Consider the following 25,946-nt stretch of genomic DNA (forward strand, 5'->3'; position numbering starts at 1 on the left):
CTACAACACCATTCTAGTTGTAATTCTTATTATTTAGCCATTCTACCCCCCCCCCAATTCGATTTCTGGGTAGCTCTCTTCATAATGACAGACACCCTATAGTATCAAGATGTGAGCCATGCTCTGATCTCCTGGGGGGGGGGGGGTCCATTCCATGATGATCTTGAGTACAGCAGAGAGGTTTTTCTGACCACTGTGTTCAATCAGGGTTGAGAGAACATCCATGACTGGTGCTGGCCTCTTTCTCATATGCGGGAACAGTCCATGCAGCTTGTTGTGGGTCTCTGCATGTCCTCAAGTCTGACACCAACATGCCTGTGTCCTTGAGTACCCTATGGCATGCCAGCTACCAGCGATCAGCTGCCCTCTCATCTAGTCTCCAAGTAACTCCATCCCCAGCAACGAAGTGCGGTCGTCTTGTAACTGGCCTATGGCTGGGGTGGGGTGGGGCATAGACCCCCAAACGTTTACACGACCGCAACAAGAGAGAGAAAAAGACAAAAGGAAATGGTGAATTATGCTAGCATTCACTGGGTATTAGCCCAATATATCATCATATTAGATTTTGCGTAAAAACATGTTCAGATGTCGACTCGCACCCTAGTTGCCCCCTATATAATCATATAATTACATATGAATTGCTAATATCAAATCCCTTAGCAAAGTCAAATAAGTGCAAGGGTCCTAAGGGGCACATGAATATATGAATGTGGAAATAGTGAAAATTCGGCATAATAAAACCAAAGAAAGAAATAATAATCACATTGGCCCAGCAAAATGCCATCTCTGATTTCATTTCTACACCACCCTACTAAACTACAAAAATTACATATCAATTTGTGTACATATGTACATTATCTGTATCTACAAGCACCTATACATGTGAGCGTATTGTGGTTGCCTGTTGCCTGTTTAGTTTTAGTTTGTTCTTTTTTTGTTCTTTTTTTTTTTATATTTTGTATTGCCCATTCACATTGTGTGACATATGCCATCAGTATGTTCCATAACAATCTCAGCGATGATAAACATCCCGGTGCACATTACATTACTTAATATGAATCGTAAAACAATTCAGTGTGTGGAACAAAACTGGAAATGTGTATACATGTGTATACAGCACTGTGAAATGACTATGAATTTGATCAATGTTTGTGCAATCAAATCCTGAGTAAAAACCTCTCTTTGCATAAAAGGGGTGGCCAGCTATCGCAAACAATGCTTCGAGCCAGAGATATTCTAGTGATTACCTGACAATGTATATAAATCTAAACAATGACCAATAAATTCAACCAATCGAATTTATGGAGCTTTACTATGTGTGAGCTGTGAACACAGACAATTTTCAAACCTACTGCTCAACTTCATTACATAACACTTTATGAAAGCTCATATTCGAGATATCCTCTATATCATTCCCGACAATTGCAATTGGCAAATTCTTGGTGCAGGAGACAATACCTTTTGTATTGCATTATTTATTATTATTATTTTTTTAATCCTACTCATCCCCCCGCCCCCGTTTCACAATTCCTTTCAGCCATAATAAGCATCCAAACTCACTGTTGCCAGCTTAATCAAAGTAATAACTATCTGCGACTACTAGCTGATAGCACCATTCGTTCCCTGACTTTGTTAATGATGAAATAGTGTTTGCGAGCAATTTTTGATCTGACATGTACATGAAGTCCAGTAAATACACATGAGGACGTGTCCGGTGTGCTCACATGCCCCCAATGGAGAGAGTGACAGGAGTAGTGCCCCTATTACTTTTGTGTCCTATTAAACTTTTTTTTTTCTTATTTATTAGTCAATCTAACCGTAGAAATCTTTTTTTTTTTCTTTTTTTTAACTATCATATATTCATCATTATTTCTAAAACTCCAAAGGCTTCATTGTCTCATGTTCGCCTGGGTGGGGGCATCCTGGTCTAGTGGTCATGACTTCCACCCTGCAATCTGCGGATGTGGCACAATTCAAACCATTCCGTGCCCCTTCTCAGCAGGAAATGCTGAGCTGCACCAAACCCAGGTGAGGCTAATAAAGCACCTGGTAAGAATCTACATGTATTCATCAATACACAGAGCGCATAACAATCGCTCTGCAAAAGCCAGGGTGATTTTGCTACCTTACTACATATCACTTAGACTCCTCATAAGAGACCCAAGTCTTAAGCGGTATATAAGCCAATATAATTATTTCATTAATCTGTTTATTTTAGTTTGTCTTATTGTCGATATCATAATGCTATCATCGTTAATAATATCATTTTCTCACACCTTTGGTGTTTTGCAATGGCCGGGGGGGGGGGGGATAAGATCAACTCTGACACTTGGCCCCATAGATAAAATTAACATCATCATTGAATATACTGACTTCCAATTGAATATCCAACTGGTTTTAAAGCTATGGTACCTTTATGCACAAAATGTATGAGTTTGACCTAAGTATTTGCTAAATGACGCTCAGCATTTGTAACAGTGACTTAAACTGAAAATTTGATAGAGCGTGTTATCCCTTTGAATTTGATACCAATATTAGGTCTGGATAGGCCCTTTACATGATTGTATTTGAGATATGTTCCTAAAAACTAAAAAAATTAGCTCCGCCTCCACCTCGGCCATTCACTTCGGCCAACGACCACATAATACATGCAAAAAAATAGGCCCAGTCCAGACCGATAAAACCAACTAAAAACGGTGGAAAATATTGAATAACAGGCACTTCATGTGACGGTCTAAAAATACAGCTTTCTTTATCAAAATCCCTATGTCACATGGAAATTAACGGGTGCTGAGGGTTTTATCATTGAAAAGGAATTCTAACGTTACGGCCAAGGGATGAATTTCATGAAATCAACCCAAAGTTAGTGAACTAAAGTAAAGTAAAAAGAATTTCATGTTAGTTTATAGGTTATTTATTATCTATTGTGTGGCCGTACGTGTGAGAAAACAAATCATGCAAATGGTTGCCTCCATTCGTGTAGCTAGGGATGCCAGTGAGAATTGATCAGAGAGCCTGAAAAATCACTTAGAATACAATATTTTGTAAGGTAGTATAACTACGGCCTGAAAATAAATGGCCAGAGCCTGAACTCAGACTTTTGCCCGAAAACTGGCACCCTGTAGAGCTTATAAGGGATGAGAAGAGGTAACAACATTGGGCATTGTAAACCTGAGGACATTACCTGTTATTTGTGGAAGAAGCCGTGGCGTGGATGTTTTCCCTACCACGTCACCGGCGGGTTGGAACCAACGGCCTGCGTCTGTCTCCCCGCTGTGCGGCCATGCGGCGGGGGTTAGCGCGTGAAGCCCGTATCAGCTGGTCTAGATCTTGTCCTCCATCTCAGTCTACCGCGTTTCCGGCTGGCCGAATAGATGCTGTATTTTGTTTTATTTTCTAGTTCCGCCTCCAACTAAACTAAAAACTTTCAATCGAGAGGTCTACTAAGACCTTTGTCCTCTTCTCTTTCCCGTCTCTATGGCACTTATTGTTGGATAGACGGACAAATTTCTGAATTTCTGAAGCGAAAGCTAAGACTTGTTGCCTCGATGGGATTTCAAACTGCAATGGCTTTAAACGAGCACATGTCATTATAGAGCCGGGGTAATAGTATGGAGCGCTTAGAATCATTTGTATTAAGCGCGATATGAATGCTGCCTATTATAATGCAATTTCCCCGCTGTGATTAATTCACATGATATGCAACTAGTGATCAGATGCACGTTCTACTCAATTTAAACAATAAACATAGTTAAGCAACTGACTTATTCTTCAATAAAGCTAACACTTGTCTCTCTCAAAATTTTACTGATCACTAACAATGATCATTACCTTTTTTATATATATAATATATACAATAACATCAAATAATTTCACTCTAAGAAGGGTTTACCCAGTATTGGGTAAATTGGAAACATGCATGTTGGTTGGGTAAAATATATTTTGTAAAAAAAAATACCCATCAATCATGCTTCTTCTCTTTTAACCCAATATTGGGTAAATTTTTACTCAGTGTTCTTAGAGTCTTTAACAATATATCATTATACAGCAGCAATATATTAATTAACTATTATCACTTGACACAGTTTTCATAGATTTTCAACTAATTGAGAAAAAAATATAAGTATAAAAATGTATATAAAAAGAAGTATACCACTAAGGCCTATATCTTTAGAACTCTAAAACAGAAGTTTGTGAGCTTTATAAAAATGATTTCCTTTAAAAAATTGAGATACGAGGTTCTAATTTCTCACCAAAAATATGTGCTTATCTACAAGAAAACGTCTTCAACTTCAAAGAGGAAAAGAGTTTCTACGGTGTCCCTAGGCAGAGTTCTAACATAATTAAAAAGTGATCTATGAACTGTACTGTACTTTGATCTAAATCTTTTGGATTTATGTGGTGTTGGGGTGTTCCCTGTCCTTACGTTTAGAGTGAGCACAACAATTTAAGGCTAATACCTCGGTCAAATTTGACCGAGGTATTACGGCGAGGCGAAAAAAGGCAATTTCAACATATTTTGTACCATGAGTGGTTTGTTTAAAAAATAAAACGGCCGTTTTCGAATCGCCGTAGGGGAAATGTGACCGTAGCATTAGCTAACCCTTGCACTATACATATCGTCAAGATTGAATCATTAAATCATACACATTTTTCATAAAACATTGAGTCTTTTAAATTATGTCAAACATCCCTCAATTATGGACACCTATATCACCATGATCTTCTTTGCTTTCTATAGGAAAGCAGTTTTAATTGCAGCTTAATGGCCTGCCCCACTCTGCAAAACTGAAATGTATGAAAACTGAGAGTTTAATTTGAATAGGCAACTTTGGGACATGTGCATTTTATTGAGTTCCGTTTTATATAAATATGTTAAGAGTCAGCGCAATATATAATAAATGTTGTCCTCTTACCCAAGTTGATTGGCAGCAAAACTATTACAGTCTTCACTCGGAAATGTAACCATAGCAGAACAGTGGTGGATCACCGGAGAAAGGAAACTTTCAAGCTCGGAAGTTAGAAGTACCGATAATTGTATAGGTAGATTTTATTCAATCTGCATAATCAGAAAAACAAATGAAAAAACATCATAAGTATGCTGCAAGTGCAAAATACACTTATTTTGTCAAAAAACATTATTTGACTCGTTTGTTGTACGGTTCGATTAACTGAATCTAATTATCGTTCAACATTCATGCCTTGATCTTTATGACAGCTATTCTATGTATTTAAACTGAATTATGTTTATATGTAACACCTTATCATAACTCCTCACTATATTGTCATTTAGAAATAAATTTTTTCAAACTGAAATCAAGTCTTCATTGACTAATTATTTGTGTACCGAAACTCTCTTAAAAGAAATAGTACCTTTCGTCTAAATATTAAATGTAAACATTCTTCAAAAGAATTAAATACCTCTGCTGACTCGTATAATTATTCATTAGTCTGATAAGCAGTAAAATAGGGCTTATTTTATGTAAAGTATCGCCTTATATCATTTGCTCTCAAAGTCTTAAATGGTTTTGTCTTTATAAAATCCTATGAGAGCTGATAAGCTACAACTAAAATTATCCTCATGCTTTGCACATAAACTGCCAGCTACATCACCATCATGGTTTATGAATTAATGCAAAATGTTTATATATTCATTCCTCACTTTAAGCTAAAGCCTAAAAGGTCAATTTCTCCTGATAGGTCATAAGACTTCTTTATCTAAACCTTCAATATCAGAATCTGTAATAAACTAACATCCATTCACCAAATACGGTTTGTTTACATCTCTTACGCCCTCTACGTCTTTACGCTACTATACTCATTAGCATAATTTGCCCAATTTACTTTCATTGACACGTAAGCACTCTTACGCTAAATTGACCTTGACTTTCTATGAAATGAACCAAAAATAATTCCCCTTTTTTTACATTAACTAAACAAAATATCATTCTTTCTAAGACATAAACAGATACAATGAGTATTAATTATGCAAACTTACTTCTTGTTCGGCATTCTAACTGCTTCAGTTTGGGGTAATTTATGGTTATTCTGACATATCGTCGAAGAGAAACCTTCACGTTTTCTTCACTTGCTTTCGGCAAGTGCGCTGATCTCATGCGGTCGATTTAAAAAGCCAAATCTAAAAGGAAAAATCTTAAGAAAAAGGTTTGCTCGGCAAACCATCCTCCCCCGCCAGAAAAGAAGTAAGTATACATATGTCATGAACATCTTATTCCTCTACATAACCTTCCGAAGGGTATATAACTACTATCTTCGTGATGGGTCTCTTATATTCAGAGTCTTTAGTTTTGACTTTGACTGATCTGACCTTCCCGTCATCTCCAGGGTACACTTGAGTTATACGACCTAAAGTCCATTTACCCCGGATGGCATTTGGATCCGCTACTATCACAACATCGTCGACCCTGAGATTGCGTCTGTCAACGTTCCACTTCTTTCTTGGCACAAGCAAAGGGAAGACATCACGAATCCAAGATTTCCAGAATGAATCGACGATCTTCTGGACGAATTCGACTCGGTGACGGGGGATTCTTGGTATCACGGAAAGGTCCTTGAGGTACGTGGCTAGATGCCCTACCCAACAAGATATCATTAGGGCATAGGTAAGAATCATCATCTGGGTCTGTGGGAATCCTCCCGATGGGGCGTTGATTAACTAGATTGGCCACTTCTTGAAGGTATGTGTACAACTCGAAAAGAAAAAGGCAATGATCCTTGATAGCTTTCTTCAATGCTAATTTACAGCTTTTGACCAGGGCTTCTGCGCACCCGTTATGATGAGGTGCTAATGGCGTCACAAACCTCTAGTCGGTGCCCCTCTCAGCACAGAACTCCTTTAGCTCATCTGCACTCCAGCCCTCTAACATTTCTCGCAGCTCTCTCTCAGCTCCAACGAACTGCTTCCCATTGTCACTGATTAAGCAAGAAGGTTGGCCACGGATTGCGAAAAAACGTCGTAAAGCCTGCAGGAACTCCATAGTCGAGCAATCAGGTGCAACCTCTAAGTGGACTGATCTGGTGTTCAGACATGTGAAGATGATGCCATAGTACTTCGCAGTCTTGTTACGCCCTATTCTCACTGGTATCGGTCCGAAGTAGTAACATGATGTAGCGTAGAATGGTGGCGTAAAAGGCATCATCCTTTCAGCAGGTAGCTCTGACATAAACTGAGTTTCCGCTCTTTTCTCCATCTCTCGACATGTTACACATCTGTACTTCTCAGATTTGGCTAGACGTTGAACTCCTGGAATCCAGTATCTCGTCCGGACTTTAGCTGATGTTGTAGCTACTCCCGCATGACCTTGCTGATGATAGTAGCGAGTGATAAGCTTAGCTACATGATGGCCATTAGGGATAAGAGCTGGATGTCTTGCTTCATACATGTACGATCGTTTGATCTTATCTACTCTTCCTCCAACTCTGATGATACCTTCACTGAGAAATGGACTTAGAACCTTGAATTCACCAGACCTCAAGCGTTCATGAAGTGGTTTCTGTACCTCCTTGATCCAGTACAGTTCAGCAACACTTAACTCGGATGCAGTGAGTGGACCATCTTCTCTAGTCAGTCCTTCGTCAACTTTCGTCTTGCATCTGGCCTTCATATTCTTGACAAATCGATGCACATGAGCTGTGACTCTGAGGAGTCTTCTCCAAGACGAATACTTCTCACAGCCAATGATACCAGAACAGGTTGTATGTAGAACTTGCTTTACCTTTCTCCTCTCCTTGTCATCATCACCTTGTTGTACAGGGAGCGATTTGTCCTCTGGCCAGTTATCTATAGGCTTGAATAGGAATTCAGGACCATGTTCCCATTCTTTACTCAGATCTCTGACTGCTAAGCCTCTGGAGATTTTATCAGCAGGGTTCATTTTTCCGGGAACGTATCTCCAGCTCTCCGGACTGGAGGCACTCCGGATCCCTCCCACTCTGGATGAGACGAATGACCTGCACATTCTGGACCGACTGCGGATCCATGCTAGAGCAATGAGACCGTCTGTCATGAAGACTGCCTCCAGCAACCTCAAAGCCGTCTCCCCCCTTATTGCCACAAACAGCCCCGCCGCCATCAGAGCAGCTTGTAGCTCCAATCGGGGAACGGTCAGCCTCCCCAAAGGGGCCACTCCTGACCCTGCTGCTACAAATCCTGTAGCAAAACTGCCGTCCGCCATCCGCCACCTAAGCCAAGCGCAGCACCCGAAGGCAGCCTCCGATGCATCTGAAAACACACACAACATTGGATTGTCAATAGCTCTTGGCGGCGTGAGGCCTCGGTCAAGTTTAGCCTCGCTCAGCTCTTTCATTTCGTTGAAGAAATTTATCCACCATTTCTGTTGTTCCTCTGGCAGTCTTTCATCCCATTTGTATCCCTTCTCCCAAAGCCTTTGCATTCCCATCTTTGCTCGAACAATGAAGGGTGATACAAATCCAAGTGGGTCGAAGACTCTTGCTATTTGGCTCAGGATTTTTCGTTTTGTCCATTTTCCTTCGTTGTTGGATGATTTCTCTTCTCTACTGGACCTGTCCGAGGTTAACTTGTACGAGAATGAATCGTTATTTTGGTTCCAAACAACTCCTAAGACATTCTCATTGGACAACTTATTCAGCAATTCCATCTCGTTCTGGTTACTGGGTCTTATATTCTTATTAGTCACCCAGCCCTTGACGTGGAAGCCTCCATCAGCCAAAGCTTTGTCGATGTCATCAGTAAGCTGAATGGCTTCTTCCTCAGTTGGTGTCGAGAAACAAATGTCATCCATGTATGTACTTTTCTTCAGGATCTGTGCTGCTTTAGGACTTTCTTTCTCTGCTACTTCAGCTGTTCTTCTCAAGGCAATTTGGGCCATTGCCGGGGAGGGCTTGTCGCCAAAGGTGACAACCAACTTTATGTAGACATCAGGCTTCCCATCAAATTCAATTTCTTGAGGGGAGACGGATCAGAAGCTGTAACGTCTTTATCTGGGATCTGGAATGAAGGAGATATGGATGAATCTACTGCGAAAGAGGCTCCTGTGTCCAAGACTGATATTCTTAAGAGTCAACGCCACCAACGCCGAGGTGCGAAGGGCAAGCTTACAAGAATAGGACATGCCTTGAAGAGCTTGATAGAAGAAAGACGGCCTATTTCAGAGGTGCAGGAGATCTATGAAAGGTATCTTCTTGCTTATGAAGAATTGCAGAATAGGCATAAATCATTTTCAGAGCTTATTGGAGATGAAGATGAATACGACATGGAAGAAAGAAGGATGGATGAATGTCAGCAGTCTTTCCTTAGCCATCAGATTTCTTTCAGAGATTACTGTAGAGAGACAGAGAAAAACGTTTCAACACAGAAACTACGAAAACAGATGACAAATGAACAGCCAAGTGATGATAATTCAGAAGCTAGTTCTGATGAAACAGCATCAAACGCACAGCAAGATGGAAGTCAACTGTCAACCAAATAAGTGTATTTTGCACTTGCAGCATACTTATGATGTTTTTTCATTTGTTTTTCTGATTATGCAGATTGAATAAAATCTACCTATACAATTATCGGTACTTCTAACTTCCGAGCTTGAAAGTTTCCTTTCTCCGGTGATCCACCACTGTTCTGCTATGGTTACATTTCCGAGTGAAGACTGTAATAGTTTTGCTGCCAATCAACTTGGGTAAGAGGACAACATTTATTATATATTGCGCTGACTCTTAACAGATTTATATAAAACGGAACTCAATAAAATGCACATGTCCCAAAGTTGACCAAATGTACAGAAGAGAGTGGGATCCATGTTCAAAATGGAAAAGCCAAAGATGCCCACATTTAACGGAAATGTGCGAGATTATTGCATATTCAAAGCTGACTTTCAACATGCTCTGGGAGAAGTTTTTGATGAAAGAGATGCTCTAATGATCTTGCGATCATGTCTGCAAGGTAAACCCCTACAGATGATTCAAGGAATCGGACGAGACTTCAAAGCAGCTTGGGAGCAGTTAGATATGGTGTATGGAGACCCAAGGTTAGTTGCAGACGCAATTATTCATGACATCAACAAATTTCGCTCCTTGAAACCAGCCGAAGATGATCGCTTCTGTGAATTTGTGAACATAGTACGCAGAAGTTACAATGTGCTCAAAGAAATTGGCAAGGAGAACGACATGAATAATAGTCACATGCTGGCTATCATGGAGAAGAAACTCACCCCTGAAGATAGAAAGATCTGGTTCAGGAATCAATAATTGGGTGAAGCTTCTGCAACATTTGAGAAATTTCTTCAATTCCTCACCCTAGAGTTGAAGGGAATGATGAGATCAGCAGCTCCGGTAAGAGGTGAAGTAAAAACAAGCATCAACTTTGTGACCAAGAAGTCCAGCCCAAGTACCAATAACCAGGAAAGGAAGTTCGACAGATGCTGGCTCTGTAGAGATGATTCCCACTGGACTGACCAATGCAAGTCATTTATATCCAAGTCGTTCAAGGAGAGAATGCAGCTTGTCAAGAAAAATAATGCATGCTTTGCTTGTCTGAAAAAGGCTACCTATGGTCACAGAATGTCTACTTGCAAAAGACGACGGCGCTGTACCGAGAGCTTGAATGGAGAACAGTGCAAGTACTACCATCATCCTCTTCTACACAATTCATCAGATGTTAGAGAAGTTGGTGTAGCCTGTATTGGTGCAAAGGAAGCTCTCCTACCAGTGGTGACAGTGGAAGTGGCTGAAATGAAAACCTGGAAAAAGTGTAATATGCTACTTGACTGTGGTGCACAAGTGTCAATCATCAAGCAGTCACTTGCAGACGAGTTAAAGCTAGAAGGTAAAGAAATCACTGTTGTGATATCAAAGCTGGGAGGAGTTGAAGAGGAGGTAATTACCAATGAATACAAGGTCAACGTTAAAGAGCTAGGAGGACGAAATTACTTGCCAGTTACGGTGATTAGCCTGCCTCATATCAGTGCCACAGACAGTGTACCAGAAGAATATCTACAGTCAGCAGCCAAACAACTTAAGATTGATCGAAAGATGTTAAACAGGCATGGCGGAGAAATTGACTTACTAGTTGGCAGTGATCATCCCAAGTTCCATGGAGGTGAGTCAAAGGAGACCCACAACTTTGCTGCTCGTCATTCACCTGTTGGATGGGTGATCCTAGGAACGTTGCCGCATAAGAGGATGGAACCAAGTAAAGTCTTGCACGTGCAGTTAGCCAAGCCAGTGGATCTGACTGAGTTCTGGACGACGGAGTCGATGGGAGTCAAGGACATCGACTGTCAATGCCAACCTACAGGGATGACCAAGGCAGACAAAAAGCCAAATCTAAAAGGAAAAATCTAAAGAAAAAGGTTTGCTCGGCAAACCAAGTGGCAAGGCCAACAAATGGCACTATAAAAGCGTCTTACCAGACAGAAACCGTTTAACGTTTCAAAATGGCGCTCGGTAAAGTAGCAGCCGCTAACTTTTGGCATGTTTGGTGCAATACTGTGTAATAGCAAGAACATGATTAGTGTTCTCCGCAGCCACCGCCCCAATACGGGTATGATAATTTAGTATTGCACTCAGTGAGAAGGAATTATGAAAAGAAATGACAAGCACTGCTGCACTTATTGAAAAAGGGGAATATCATACAACATCGCACTGACATATGGACCTTGGCCAGGTATTTATCCAATCAGCTCAGCTCCAAGGAAAATATATATTTGTTACAGTGAATGAGTGCGAAACATTTTACAACTGAGACCGTACTGCAGTGCGTTGTGTTGGACACCAGTCAAAATATACACACTGTAAAAACTGATATGTTAAGACTGACACCAGGTTGGTGTCCATAAAAAGGGCCCTATACCCTAAGCTAGGTGTCTAAGGGCCTTTTCACACGAGAATGTTGAACCGTCATTGTAATGATGATTGCAATTCATCTTTAGCAAAAAACAAACCAAGTTCTTGAAAGGTCATGTAAGCTCCGCCCCTTAAAAGACGTTTTGAAGGTCAATCCGTTAACACGTAAAATTCGTACCGTAATTTCAGTGAAACTCTACTGGAATTTACCTCCGGAGTAGAATTTGAATTCGTGATTGTGATTAGCGGTCGTGATTCTAGTTTGGTTTCACACTTGTTAAAAATCGTCATTAGAATTATTTATCACTGGAATCATCATTCAAATTACGATTTTGGTACCGTGTGAAAGGGCGGAAAGTTATACCTTATATTTAGAACGTAACAATAATACCAATGAGTGTCAAAGTAGCAACCAAAGGTGCTGTAATGACACCCTCTATGTGTTCAACTAAGCGTCCATTAATACGTGTTTGACTAACACCGTTTAACAATGGAGTAAAATGACTGGTGTTTTACTATATGTGGTGACACGACAATTGCTCCAGCGACAATTGTTACGGGCTTATTTCTTCGATGATATAGGGTTAGGGTTATGTGGTTGCAATTGGGTGTTATGTTAGATTTAGGTTTAGGTTGAGAATATGGTACATAGCGTTAAATCCAGGGTTGAAATTGGTCATTCCATTAGTATGGAATTTACAGTAGAGTAATTGTCGCCGTAGCAAATGTCATTGAACCCTCTATGTACACCGGTCAACATTACAGCTTTTGCGTAGCACTCGTCCGAATAGATTGAAAATCAAAATATGTTCGATATTTCAGAGGTGGGTAATTGAGGGGGTTCCCCCCCCCCTTGGATTAATTTGAATTTCGATAACATGATATTGAATATAGAACGACCATGGAGTTAAGAGATATATTTAGAGAAAAACGAAATTATATCTGTCTTTATCTAATGCGGAAATGGGTAGGCACTTTTCGATTGAATTTCCTGATAAAGATGACACTGAGACAGGTTCATGTATAAGGAACAAGAGCTCCTGCTTAAAGGAAAAAATATATTGATTATGAATGTGGTCTTATTAGATATAAATGGAAAGGTAATGATGTGGGGATTATCAGTGGGTCATTCAAAAATAACGAAAATAATACATAAGGTGAAAATCGCCGATTAAAAAACGCTAAAATGCCTCTCCGAAATATGCCTCGCATCGGTCTCTGAATTTACTTGAATTTGATGACGTCACTTTCTTTACGAGAGGCGTGATTGGCTCTCCCACGTGAAGCTCCACTTGCATGCAAAACCTGTTGCGAGGGTACGTTTTCTCCGCACTGTCACTGAATACTTCGAACACGAAATGAAAGAAAACCCTAGAATTTTATCTAGATTTGGATTTTCAAATTGATGATTTTGAAGATGAAGAGAATGATGATGAAATGAACAACAAAGTGACGTAGTTGGGGGTAAATTGGGTGAATTACGCCGATGATGATGAGTCGGACAATTCAACTTGCAACACGATTACATGCCGATTCGCTACCAACTCATGCAGCTGCTAAGTGCTAGCTACACCGCGCGGGCCAAATTGAATTCATGAAAATGAATTACCACACTGTCCAGACAGAGTCTCTTACTCATGTGACTATGAAGAAGGAAAATAATGATAAAACTGTACTTACAAACAAGTGAATGTAATCCGAACCTGAAGGCAAATCAACCCAACGAATAGCAGCAGACGATATGCACCGACGATAAACTTCATGTGGCTGGGATAGATTGTCACTCGTTCTGTTACAGGGGCCGCGGAACCGTGGGGGCTGGGGGGCTTCAGCCCCCCCCCCCCCACTTTTTCCAAAACCGTGTACAAAAACGTAAAAATGACCATATGATTGTGATTTTTAGCATGGTCAGGCCCCCCACTTTTGGCTCAGCCCCCCCACTTTGAAAACCGTTCCGGGGCCCATGTGTTAAATGTTATTTTTATCTCATTAATTTGACAAAATTACGAAACTCGGGGAATTATTTATTTATATAAAAATATAGTAACATCTCGTATTATTTTTTCAATTACGATAAAACCTTTTTTGAAGGAAAACGTTGAGGTAATTTTGTCAAATTAATGAGATAAAAATTACATCTAACAGAACGAGTGACAATCTATCCCAGCCACACGAAGTTTATCGGCGGTGCATATCGTCTTGCTGCTATTCGTTGAGTTGATTTGCCTTCAGGTTCGGATTACATTCACTTGTTTGTAAGTACAGTTTTATTATTATTTTCCTTCTTCATAGTCACAGAGGTAAGAGACTCTGTCTGGACAGTGTGGTAATTCATTTTCATGATTTCAATTTGGCCCGCGCGGTGTAGCTAGCACTTAGCAGCTGTATGAGTTGGTAGCGAATCGGCATGTAATCGTGTTGCAAGTTGAATTGTCCGACTCATCATCATCGGCGTAATTCCCCCAATTTACCCCCAACTACGTCACTTTGTTGTTCATTTCATCATCATTCTCTTCATCTTCAAAATCATCAATTTGAAAATCCAAATCTAGATAAAATTCTAGGGTTTTCTTTCATTTCGTGATCAAAGTATTCAGTGACAGTGTGGAGAAAACGTACCCTCGCAACAGGTTTTGCATGCAAGTGGAGCTTCACGTGGGAGAGCCAATCACGCCTCTCGTACAGAAAGTGACGTCATAAAAAAATCCCCAATTTCGCGGACGAAATTCTGCGTGTTTGAAGGATTCAGAGAGAGAATTTTAAACTATCAATTAACTGAGTTCCATCGGTCTCCATGATAAATGATGTACACCATCGTGTTCTCCTTATTTTCTCCTTTAATTTGATATATGATTCTCCATTTTTACGATGTTCAATATATTTCTACTTTAACCTAAGGTTAAGTTCTTGAAATGTCATCATAACTTAGAAAATATATGAACCTAGTTCATGAAACTTGGCCATAAGGTTAATCAAGTATCACTGAACATCCTGCATGAGTTCCACGTCACATGACTAAGGTCAAAGGTCATTTAGGGTCAATGAACTTTGGCCAAATCGGGGGTATTTGTTGAATTACCATCATAACTTTGAAAGTATGTTGGTCTAGTTCATAAAACTTGGACATAAGAGTAAGCAAGTGTCACTGAACATCCAGTGCGCATTTTAGGTCACATGACCAAGGTCAAAGGTCAATGAACTTTGGCCACAATGGGGGTATCTATTGAATTACCATCATAACTTTGAAAGTTTATGGATCTGACTCGTGAAACTTGGACATAAGAGTAATCAAGTATCACTGAACATCTTGTGCTAGTTATAGTAGTTTTCAAAGTTTTCAAAACACTGCTGTTGTATTGAATCGCGTGATGCAGGTGAGACCGCCAGAGGCATTCTACTTGTTTTCATTCATTTTGCACTGATAACACTTAGGGTGCGTTTATCCGCCACTTTTTTACCCTATAATCATGATTCGAATCATGATTCAAATCATGATTCTGCAGAATCACGATTGCGTTTAGTCGAAATTGAATATAATCATGATTAGAATCACAAACATGAACTACGAAAAAAGGGGCGTTTGGAAAGACGTTTCTGCAGAATCACGTACGAAAATGTTCGAATAAACGATATCGTGATTTGAATCATGATTATATGACCTCACTGTGTCGGGCTACGGCTTTCGGTTTGACTCTTGCCAAGCTCAAGGCTCTCTATGTGCTCATTGCATGTACATGATTACTCTGCACGCATTTCTTGTCATGTTCAAATTCTGTGTTGGTCTTCGCATCGTCCACTACTTTTAATTTTTTGGTCATGTCTTCAACTTCAAGTTCTAGTAAATGAATTAACTGGACAGACAATGATCTCAGTTGTTGTTGAGTATAGAGTGTCGATATTAAATTGGATCTACGCTGAAATTCACTTCCGAACACCATTTTGGATTAACTAACAAGATGAATAGAAGCATATGGACCCTATATGATAGAAGTAAACTTAGGTTGAATTCTGGAAGCAAAATATTTTTCGAGAGCCGAAACACGTGCGAAAAACTTCCTCTGTCAAACTGCGCACTAGTGATGCGCACTGGATTGGCCCGAATCTGAGGAGAAACAGCTTTGGAATGAAGGTCGTCTAAACGCTGATTCTGTGATATCGTGATTCATGTTTGTGTTTTGAATCATGATTCAAATCATGATTCAAATCATGATTCTGGCTTGAGGTCGCATAAACGCAGCCTAAGTCCAATTAGATCAAATGGTACATGGACTGAAAAGGGGAGGTTAGAAGTCAAGGTTACTAGCTAGTCTAGCTTGGTTCCTCGCTGACCAGGCTCACTTCGGGGATGACAACCCTAGCTTGCACCCGTATGGGCGTGAAGGGAGAAACTCTGTATCAGTACCAGGAGCAAGTGGCTTTGGCCCCTGGCTATATTTGGTTTGGGTCGACTGCCCAGTCCAGCTCATTAATATTGTCACGTTACCAAAAAATAAAGACTCGAAACGGACTGATTACATGTTGATAAATTTTGAAACAAATGACTAAGATTATTGGATTGTTGTTTTAGCTATGTTTTCTCTTTTGATTATATTACTCATCTGAGAGAGAGGGCGCTCGTCATTATAAAGATATAGACACGTCTTCCCTGGAATTGGATAATTTTATAGTTACTTTTGACTTTTGCAGACTGGTAAGTCAAATTTAAGACCGAAAATTTGAAAACATTAGAACAATAGCTTCGAATAAGACTAGTTAAAGGCAAATTGATAAAGAGGTGGAAAGAATATCATGTATGAAAGTGACGATTCAACCCGGCCTGTTGAGTATGGTGCTACGTCGGATGCCACGTATGCAGACGCAACCAAAACAGTGGCACGTGATACGGGTCGTACGGGCGTGGAGAACGGGGTCAAGCCTGTCTTCCTAAAGAACAGAGACGTGCCCGAAGGAAAGCCGCTTCAGCATGAAGAAATATATCTAGCCATACACAGACATCTTGGCTCAACAAAAAACCTGAAAGGGTTGCAGAAAATTGGAGGACTCTGGAAGATCTACTTTGTAGATAGAGTCGATAGAATTGCTCTGATATCTACAGGACTCAACATAAGAGGAGTGTCTGCCCCCATCTACGACACAAACCCCTTCCAGAATCGCCATGACCCTACTACATCTTTGAAAGTCATCGTGAAGGATATCCCTTTGTCTGTGAAAGACGAAGTAATTGCTAACGAAATCGAAAAAAAGACATGCAAAGTGCTAAGTAGAGTGCAAAGGATGAAATTAAGAGTAAATGGTCTTCTGACCGACTGCTACACATGTGAGCGAATGCTGTTCATCGCATCCCCCACAACGCCTCTGTCGCGAGCCATGAATATGGGTGGATTCAAAGCACGTATTTACCATGAAGGGCAGGACAAAGCCCCCACCCTGTGTTCTAGGTGTCTAACACAGGGGCATCATGCTTCAAGATGTGTCAACGATGTTGTTTGCAGAAAGTGTTCCCAGACTGGTCACAAGGCTATGGATTGTGCCCATTACCCGAACAACAAATATACGGTTGCCCCTACTTCGAAACCATCGGGTCCTGTACAAAAGAAGATAGATACGTGTTCAGTGAGAAATTCCAATGGAAATGAGCTAGAACGCGAGATTGAGATGAATCAGCGTGATCGTAAGGTACAGAGCAACAAAGCATCAAGTAGCAACGAGATACCTCGAGCCCAAGCAAAGATCACTCAATTCATCTCAGCAGAAAAGGTGCGTGAAAATGATTTACAAGGAGATTCAGAGAGTGACGAAGAGTTTGAAGATGCTGATACGCGTGAAGATTAGGAGCAAGAGTACTCCGATATGTCAGCAGATTCCCCCAAACTACCGAAGGATGGGAAAAAGTTCGCCAAGGGTAAGCGGAAACAAAAAATCAGGAGCAAACCAGCAAAAAAGAAATAGGAAGCTGCTTCCGATTTCTGACAATAACAGAGTGTAAATAGTGTAAATAAATTACCTATGCCAGGAATAAAAAACAAATACTGCAACTTGATTAGTTTGAATGTTAGAGGTATCAGAAGTAAAGAAAAAAGAGACGCAATCCTGTTATGGAGCAAGCATCAGAAAACAGACATATTGTTATTACAAGAAACTTATTGGACAGATAATATTTTGAAAATCATTCGAAATGAATGGAAAGGGCAAGTTTTTTGTTCAAATGGATCTAATCATGCCAGAGGAGTCGCCATTCTTATTTCAAAAAAATTACCAATAACTTTCAATAACATAATTTATGGTCAAGAAGGACGGATGATTATGTTAAATAGTATGATTAGTAATTGTAATCTATGTATGGTAAATATTTATGCACCCACAGAAAAGAAATACAGAGAACGATTCTTCAAAAAGCTTTATAGGTGGATTGAGTCGAACAGACCTCTAGATAGCGAGTTAGTAATAGGTGGAGACTTTAATTCCATCCTCTCCCCAACTAGAGACGTGAAAAGAAATCCGAATACTTATTATAAGACACCACAAAATCTTAAAGCTATTATCAAACATTTTGATTTATGTGATATATGGAGACGTTTTAATCCAAACAAACGACAGTTTACTTGGAGAAATGTATCTTTAGATTTGGCATCACGCCTTGATTATTGGCTGGTAAATAAGAATCTGAAAGCAAAAATAATGATGTGTGATATACGTCCATCTGTACGTTGTGACCACAACGCTATTTTTTTAAAGGTGTTGATAGGTAAAGTGGAGAAAGGTCCAGGATCCTGGAAATTAAAAAAACATATTCTGAAAGATGATGTGTATAAAAGTAAAGTAAGAAAAATTATTAGAAACATTGAAAATATGAATCTTAGTTTCTCTGAAAGATGGGAACTTACAAAGATTAGATGTCGTGAATTTACACAAACATACTGTATTGGAAAAAAGCATAAATCAAAAGAATCAAAGACAAGCTTAGAAGAAAGATTTGCTAAGATAACTAGGAAAATTGATGATGTGACTAGAAAAGAGTACCTCTGTATTAAAAGTGATTTAGATAGACTGTATAAAAGAGATTGCAAAGCAGCAAGTGTACGAGCTAGAATCAAATGGCTAGAAAAGGGCGAAAAGAATACAAAATATTTTCTGAGTCTAGAAAAGAAAAACGCCCAGAAAAGAAATATAACTAAAATACGAAAAGATAATAAGATTATTACGAAACGAGTACAGATTCTAAATGAGGTTGTTTCTTTTTACAAAGAACTATACGCCAGTAAACATATACGAAAAGAAGATAGTGAACGATATTTTGTAGGTTCCGTTGTAAATAAGTTAAATGAAACAGACAAAGAAAAATGTGAAGGACTATTAACATATTCAGAATGTCGAATTGCTGCTTTTAAGATGAGCAAAAACAAAAGTCCGGGAGCAGACGGTTTACCCGTCGAATTCTTTTTCGAGTTTTGGGACGATATTGAATTTATGTTGGTCAATGCTCTAAATGAAAATTTTAGTAATAAGGTTATGTCAAAAACCCAACGGTTAGGAATTATTACGTTGATTCACAAAAAAGGACAGATTGAAGATTTGAATAACTGGAGGCCAATAGCCTTGTTAAATTACGACTACAAAATAATGGCGGCTGCCTTATCAAACAGGTTACATAAAGTGTTATCAAAACTTGTTCATGAAAATCAGGTAGGTTACATAAAAAACAGAATGAGTGGTTTTAATATTAGACTTACGCAATATGTTTTTGATTATATGAAAAAGTACAATTTAGAAGGTGCCTTAATGTTAGTTGACTTTCGGAAAGTATTCTACTCCGTGGAATTTGATTTTATTGAAAGCTGTTCGAGTCATTTTAATTTCGGCGAAGACTTCCGATGTTGGGTTAAATTAATGTATGAAAAAGTGGAGAGTTCGATACTAATCAATGGTTGGAGAACGCAAACATTTCAGATCTGTAGAGGCATAATACAAGGCTGCCCCCTATCGGCAATGTTGTTTATCTTGGTGGTAGAAACCCTAGCAGAAAGAATCAGAAGAAATGACAACATTAAAGGAATTCTATTTGGACACAACAAAAGAACAGAATTAAAAATCTTACAATATGCAAACGATACATCTGTGTTTTTGAGAGAGAAATCGTCTATGCAATATATTATGGAAGAATTAGATAAATTTGGACATGTGGCCGGGCCGGTTGTTAATAAAGACAAAACAATGCTGAAATGGTTAGGCTCTACGGAAATTGATAAATATGGTTTGAAGTGGACGAAAGGTTGTATTAAATATTTTGGAGTTCATATAGACCATGACCTAGATAAGGTTGTGAAATTGAACTGGGAAACAAAATATCAAAAGATACAGAGAATCGTGGACAATTGGAGGAAAAGAGATCTCACAATTATAGGAAGAGTCCTTATTATCAAGACTCTACTTGTAAGTCAAATAATTCATTTAATTATGTTTTGTCCAGTTCCTCACCAGATAGTAAAGAAACTGGAGAAGATAATTTACAATTTTTTATGGAACGCAAAAGTCGACAAAGTTAAGAGAATGACAATTGCAAAGGAATATGAGGATGGTGGTATTAGAATGATCGACATTCAGAAATTAATACAGAGTTTCAGATTAAAATGGTTGGCGAGAATAGTTGACGATACAAGTGGTTATTGGAAAGATTTTGCTTTATTGAATTTGGAATCAGTAGGGGGTGTCAGACTAGTTCTTAACTGTACTATGGATAATCACATGATAGCAAAATGGTTTGTTAACAAATTGCCAAAATTTTATGTTGAGATTATAAAATCATGGTCACACTTGAAAGAATCCACAAAAAAAGATGATTTGTTATCGAACACACAGATTCTATGGTATAATAAATATATTGTATATCATAATCAACCATTTTTCTATAGAGATTGGTACGCTAGCAAAATAATTTTTCTGAAAGATATTTGTATCGAAGGAAAATTTGTATCTCTTACGAAACTGAAAGAATATTTTGAATCCGAGAAAACAAAAGCAAGAGCCCTGTTTGATTATTCTAAACTACAAAGGGCGATACCGAAAATATGGTTGAATGATTTAATAGATGGTATTACGTTGGACATTCCAAAAATACCACTGAAGGGAAAAGACAAACATCTTAAGTTCTGTTCCAGCAAGCTATTTTACCACATTTTATTAACACATGACAAAACAAACGACGCTCCTACATATTGGGCTGACTTTGCCGATAGTCCTATAAATGGGAAGAATGTCTTTCAGAGAAATTTGAAAAATATAGGGGAAAACAAATTGAAACAATTCAATTTAAAATTGTTGTATAACTTGATTCCTACGAAGAGGATGTTGTTTTTATGGCAATTGGATAATGATGATAAATGTGAAGTTTGTAATATCAAAGAAGATTTAATACATGCTTTTTTGTATTGTAGTTTGAATAGGCATTTCTTTTATAATTTATTCATAATGATTAAAAATGTGTATGACGTAGACCTTTGTTTTCATGTCGATATTTTGTTGAAAAATTACAAAGAAAAGAACATTGACGATATTATAACAATAGCACTTTGGAGTATTTATAAGATGTTAATTTTTTAAACATAGAAAAGAAGAAAGAGAAAATAAATTATGGTTTACTTTTGTCAGAGAATTGAAATTAAGATTAGATATCAATAAGATTCTGAGGAAAAGAAGAAAGAAAGAAATGTATAATTTGCCTGTTGCTTTGGAAATGTATCTATGAGTTTTGTCTAAAAACGATGTGTATATGAAATGAATTTTTGTTGAAAATAAATGCCCCTGTTATGGGTGAAAGAGAAAAAAAATATTACTCATCTGCGGAGACACGCATCCAAACCAAGGTCCACACATAATTAACTTACTGTATGTTTCACAAACTGGGGATCTTTTGAAATTTCCTTGCTTGGATACAGACCTAATATGTTCTGCTTATTGGAAACCTTCTTGAATAGCAATATTGATGATGATTTGTTTACGGTGCCTGGTTACCCCTTTCACAGACGCGATCGTCCAGTTGACTCTAGTTGGGGTGGGACTATAGTGTACTACAGTGATGCCTTCACTGCTACGAGAATGCCTCAATATGAAGGACTACATCATGAATTAATCTGCCTGAAGATTAATCTACTTGGTCACATGGTGTTCATGTTCTGTGTGTAGACCACCATCTGCTGACGCCGCGTCTATGATGCCATGTTAGAATACATTGACACTGTCCAAGAGCTCCACCCCAGATCTAAAATAATTATTTTTGGTGACCCTAATGCTCACCATTCAGAGTGGCTGGGAAGCACAAAGACAGATGTCCATGGTGAATCTGAATACAAATTTGCCACACTCAACAACCTTTGTCAACTTGTAAATGACCCAACCAGATTTGGACGATATGGAAGCTGTTCCAAACTGAACCTCTTCTTGACTACTTCTTCTGGCAACCACGTGGTATCAGTTGTTGAACCCTCGGATCTCCTGACCACTATATGATTGCGGATGTAGCTAACTACAGACTTCCAACTACAAACAAAGCTGGCAAGCGCAAAACCTGGCTTTGTGGCAAGGCTGAGTGGGATGGTATGCGCTCTTTCCTATCTGAAGCTGACTGGTCATCCCTTTCAAAGGCACACACTGCTGATAGTGTCGATATTGCCTGGAACAGTGTGAAAGAAAACATTGGTGAGGCTATGGACCTTTTCATACCATCCAGGGCTATCAAACACTAGTACTCAGATAAGCCATGGTTCAATGACAGATGTCATGACGCTGTTAAATCCATAAAAGAAGGCTTACACACGGTGGCAAAAGAACCGTACAAGAGATCCTTGGATCCTATACATGGAATCTAAATCTGAATGCCAGCGTACTATACGCAGAGCTCGTCCTAAGTTCTCGCAGCACGTAGAGCAAGAACTCAAGCATGCTAACGGTAAGCAGTGGTGGAAACTGGTCAAATCTGTAACTGATAGCAATAAGGCATCTGCTGTCCCTCTACTATAAATGGCAATGGCTACATCTTCAATGAAGCTAAAGACAAAGCAGAGCTCCTAAACAGCACCTTTGGTGCAAATGCACATCTCGACGTTAAGGGTAAATTTTCTCTTAAGCTAAAGTTGAAACTGATGAATCCATCTCTACCATCAGATTCTGGCTAAGGTTGTCCTCAGGAACCTGCGCAATCTTGACACAATAAAGGCAACTGGCACAGATTACTTAACAGCCACAGTACTTAAGAACTGTGCACCTGAACTTGCACCAGTTCTCTCAAAGCCATACCGGTTGTCTTTGAACAGAAAAAAACCATACCTTCAGAGTGGAAAACTGCCCATTTTGTAGCTGTGCCCAAGAAAGTGAACCCATATGATGCATCGAACTAGAACCCCATATCATTGCTTTCGATTATCTCGAAAGTAATGGAGAGCATAATTGGCGACCAAATTCGAAAATATCTTGAAAGTCACCAACTTTTGAGCGATAGACAATATGGGTTCCGGGGAAAAGATATCCAACGTTGACATACTTTCATATATCACTCAGTGGTGGAACGACGCCTTGGACATCAAGAAAGCCTTTGATCGTGTTTGGCATCTTTGTCTTGTGTCCAAATTGTCATTCTCTGGCATTTGTAGCAACATATATGGATGGATTTCTTCTTTCTTAGCCAGTAGGCAGTAAGATGTGGTTCTAGATGGCTTGACTTCAACATCCAAGACCATCACTGCTGGTGTGCAATAGGGAGATGGGGTAGGGCCCCTACTCTTTCTTAAGTACATCGACGATCTGACTTCCCAAGTAGAACACGGTCTTCACCTCTTTGGTGATGACTTAACCCTACATATTGTCATAAAAAATTCTCACGACAGAATCATCTGTGGCTGAGAGTCTTCAACGTGGCTTGCTGATAATTGACAAATGGGCAACAGATTGGTGCATCACCTTCAATGCAAGGAAGACAGAAGAGATGATCATCGGTCGGAAACAAAACCCGAACCAACCTCCTCTCTACTTTATGAACTCAGCCCAAAACCAACAAAGAGTATCACCCTACTCGGTATCACCATCGCCAATACTTTGCCAAAAAGGTTACAAAGAGGTTGTAAATCTTGAGCCTCTCAAGAGATTTCCTTCCATTCAAGGCAGGAGTTACAATCTACAAAACTTACATTAGATCCTTAATGGAATATGCATGTCCAATTTTGGCTGGAGCAGGTACCAGTGTAATCACACGTATTGATTGGTTAGAGCGGAAAGCACTCCATCTCCTGAAAATTGAAGACCCTTCCAAGGTTGGGCTTTATCCACTCGAGCACCGGAGAAATTTTGCATCTCTCTGTACTTTCTACCGCCACTTCTTCCTGAAACTATCTCTTGAGTTGTCTGGAATTCTTCCCCTTGGCCCCAAATGTCCGTTGCGCTCTAGTGCAGCTGCCCACCCCTACAAAGTCACTGTCTCAAAACCAAACACTTCTCTTCATCAATCTTGATATATACCAAGGACGGCTCAGCTGTGGAATTCACCTCCCGCCAACACATCCCTTTAGCTCCCAAAATGGACAGATTAATATATATATATAAAGCTTTATGTATAACATTGTACTTTTAATTTAATAATGGTTTATTACGTGGCAGCCATAGGCGGCTTGTCATCATTTTATGATGGCAACATCAGGCCCAAAGAACACACAAATCTGTTTTTTAAAATATACTATTGGAACAACTGGTTATTAGATGAAATTGTGAGTGGACGAATTGGTAATTAGACCATGTGGAAAGGGTACGAACTGATGGTAGACGAAATGATAGTAGACGAGTTGGCAATTGGACGAATTGGCATCAGACGAATTTGAATAAACCTTAAAACTTACATCAGTTTAGTGTACCAATAGAGGACCACAGGTGTCAAAGTTCTGCCTTATACTTTAAGATATACATAAATTAAAACAAAATAGTGTCAAAGTAACAACGAAAGGTGCTGCAATGACACCCTATATGTATTGAATTAAACGCCCGTGGGTGTATGTTTACTAACACCGTAATTTTAATACTGGAGTCAAATGACTGGTATGTTCATCTATCTACACCGGTCAACACGACAGTTTCTGCGGAGCATATGTCCGAAATTATAGTTTAAAAAGTTCGATATTCAGAGGTGGATAATAAGGGGGAATATACACCTGGGAAGTTTCAAGTGCAAAACAGCATATTAATTTGAATGGCGACAACAGAATATCCATTGTGCAATATAACAGCCCATGCAGTTCTGTGATGTTTCAATGACATTATCTCTGGCGACGATTGCTCCGCTATAGATTCCACACACTAATCGAATTACCAACTTCAATCTGGGCTTAACACTATACCCTACCCCAAACCTAACATAAAACCTATTTGCAACCCTTACCCTAACCCTACATCCTAGACGAAATTCAACCTGGAGAAATTGTCGTAAGAGCAAATTCCCCCTCACCTCCGTAATATAGTTCATTTCGAGATAATCAAGAAAAACGAAATGATATCTGTTTTTTTCTAATGCGGACTTTGGTCAGTTTCTCATCCCTTTTGGGCATTTTCTTTTGATGGAGTTTCCAGGTATAGATGACACTAAGACGGGTTCATGTTCTCTATTTAAAAACCTGCAAATAGTCTTAATGATATATAATAGAAACTAAAACAGTTCATAACATCATCGAATATGTCACTTGTTTACCACCACTGTTGTAAGTAAACAAGTAACCAGTTACTAGTCACTAGTAACATGCAAACTGTGCAAAATTCACCAAAAACTGACTATTCTCTGTAACAAAATTTCATAATATATTTATGATTATCGATAAGAAATATGTCATAATACTAATTGTTACAATAATAATACCAATACAGGGTATTTGTATATCTGACATGTCAACCTTGTTAGGTGCCCAAGACGCTCAGACTACATGGCTTATAGTCGGAAACAATTAAAAGATCCAACATCATTATTTCGGGAAGATTTCTTACTTAAGGGTTTTAGAATGTAAGTAACTGAGAGAAATGAGTGAAAACGAACCTTACTGGAAAGAAGTAGATTCAGGCAACAATCTTCCTTGATGTGTAAA

The 25,946-nt window shown here is 39.1% G+C and overlaps 2 protein-coding genes across 2 annotated transcripts in view; both read right to left on the reverse strand.

The window, feature by feature from the left end:
• Positions 1 to 11,286, reverse strand: part of LOC129266963 (uncharacterized) — a 38,283-nt gene extending 26,997 nt beyond the window's left edge. The window contains exons 1-2 of the mRNA XM_064104078.1: positions 11,060 to 11,286; positions 4,917 to 5,059 (exon numbers count right to left, since the gene is read on the reverse strand). The gene's annotated coding sequence lies outside the window, so the exon portion shown is untranslated. The remainder of the gene's footprint in view (positions 1 to 4,916; positions 5,060 to 11,059) is intronic.
• On the reverse strand, positions 6,825 to 8,870 carry LOC135155312 (uncharacterized). The gene has a single exon (XM_064104267.1). The coding sequence runs from the start codon at positions 8,868 to 8,870 to the stop codon at positions 6,825 to 6,827; it is 2,046 nt and encodes a 681-aa protein (XP_063960337.1).
• Positions 11,287 to 25,946: the final 14,660 nt, after the last annotated feature.

The sequence above is a fragment of the Lytechinus pictus genome, chromosome 8 (assembly GCF_037042905.1).
Source record: "Lytechinus pictus isolate F3 Inbred chromosome 8, Lp3.0, whole genome shotgun sequence".
NCBI lineage: Eukaryota > Metazoa > Echinodermata > Echinoidea > Temnopleuroida > Toxopneustidae > Lytechinus > Lytechinus pictus.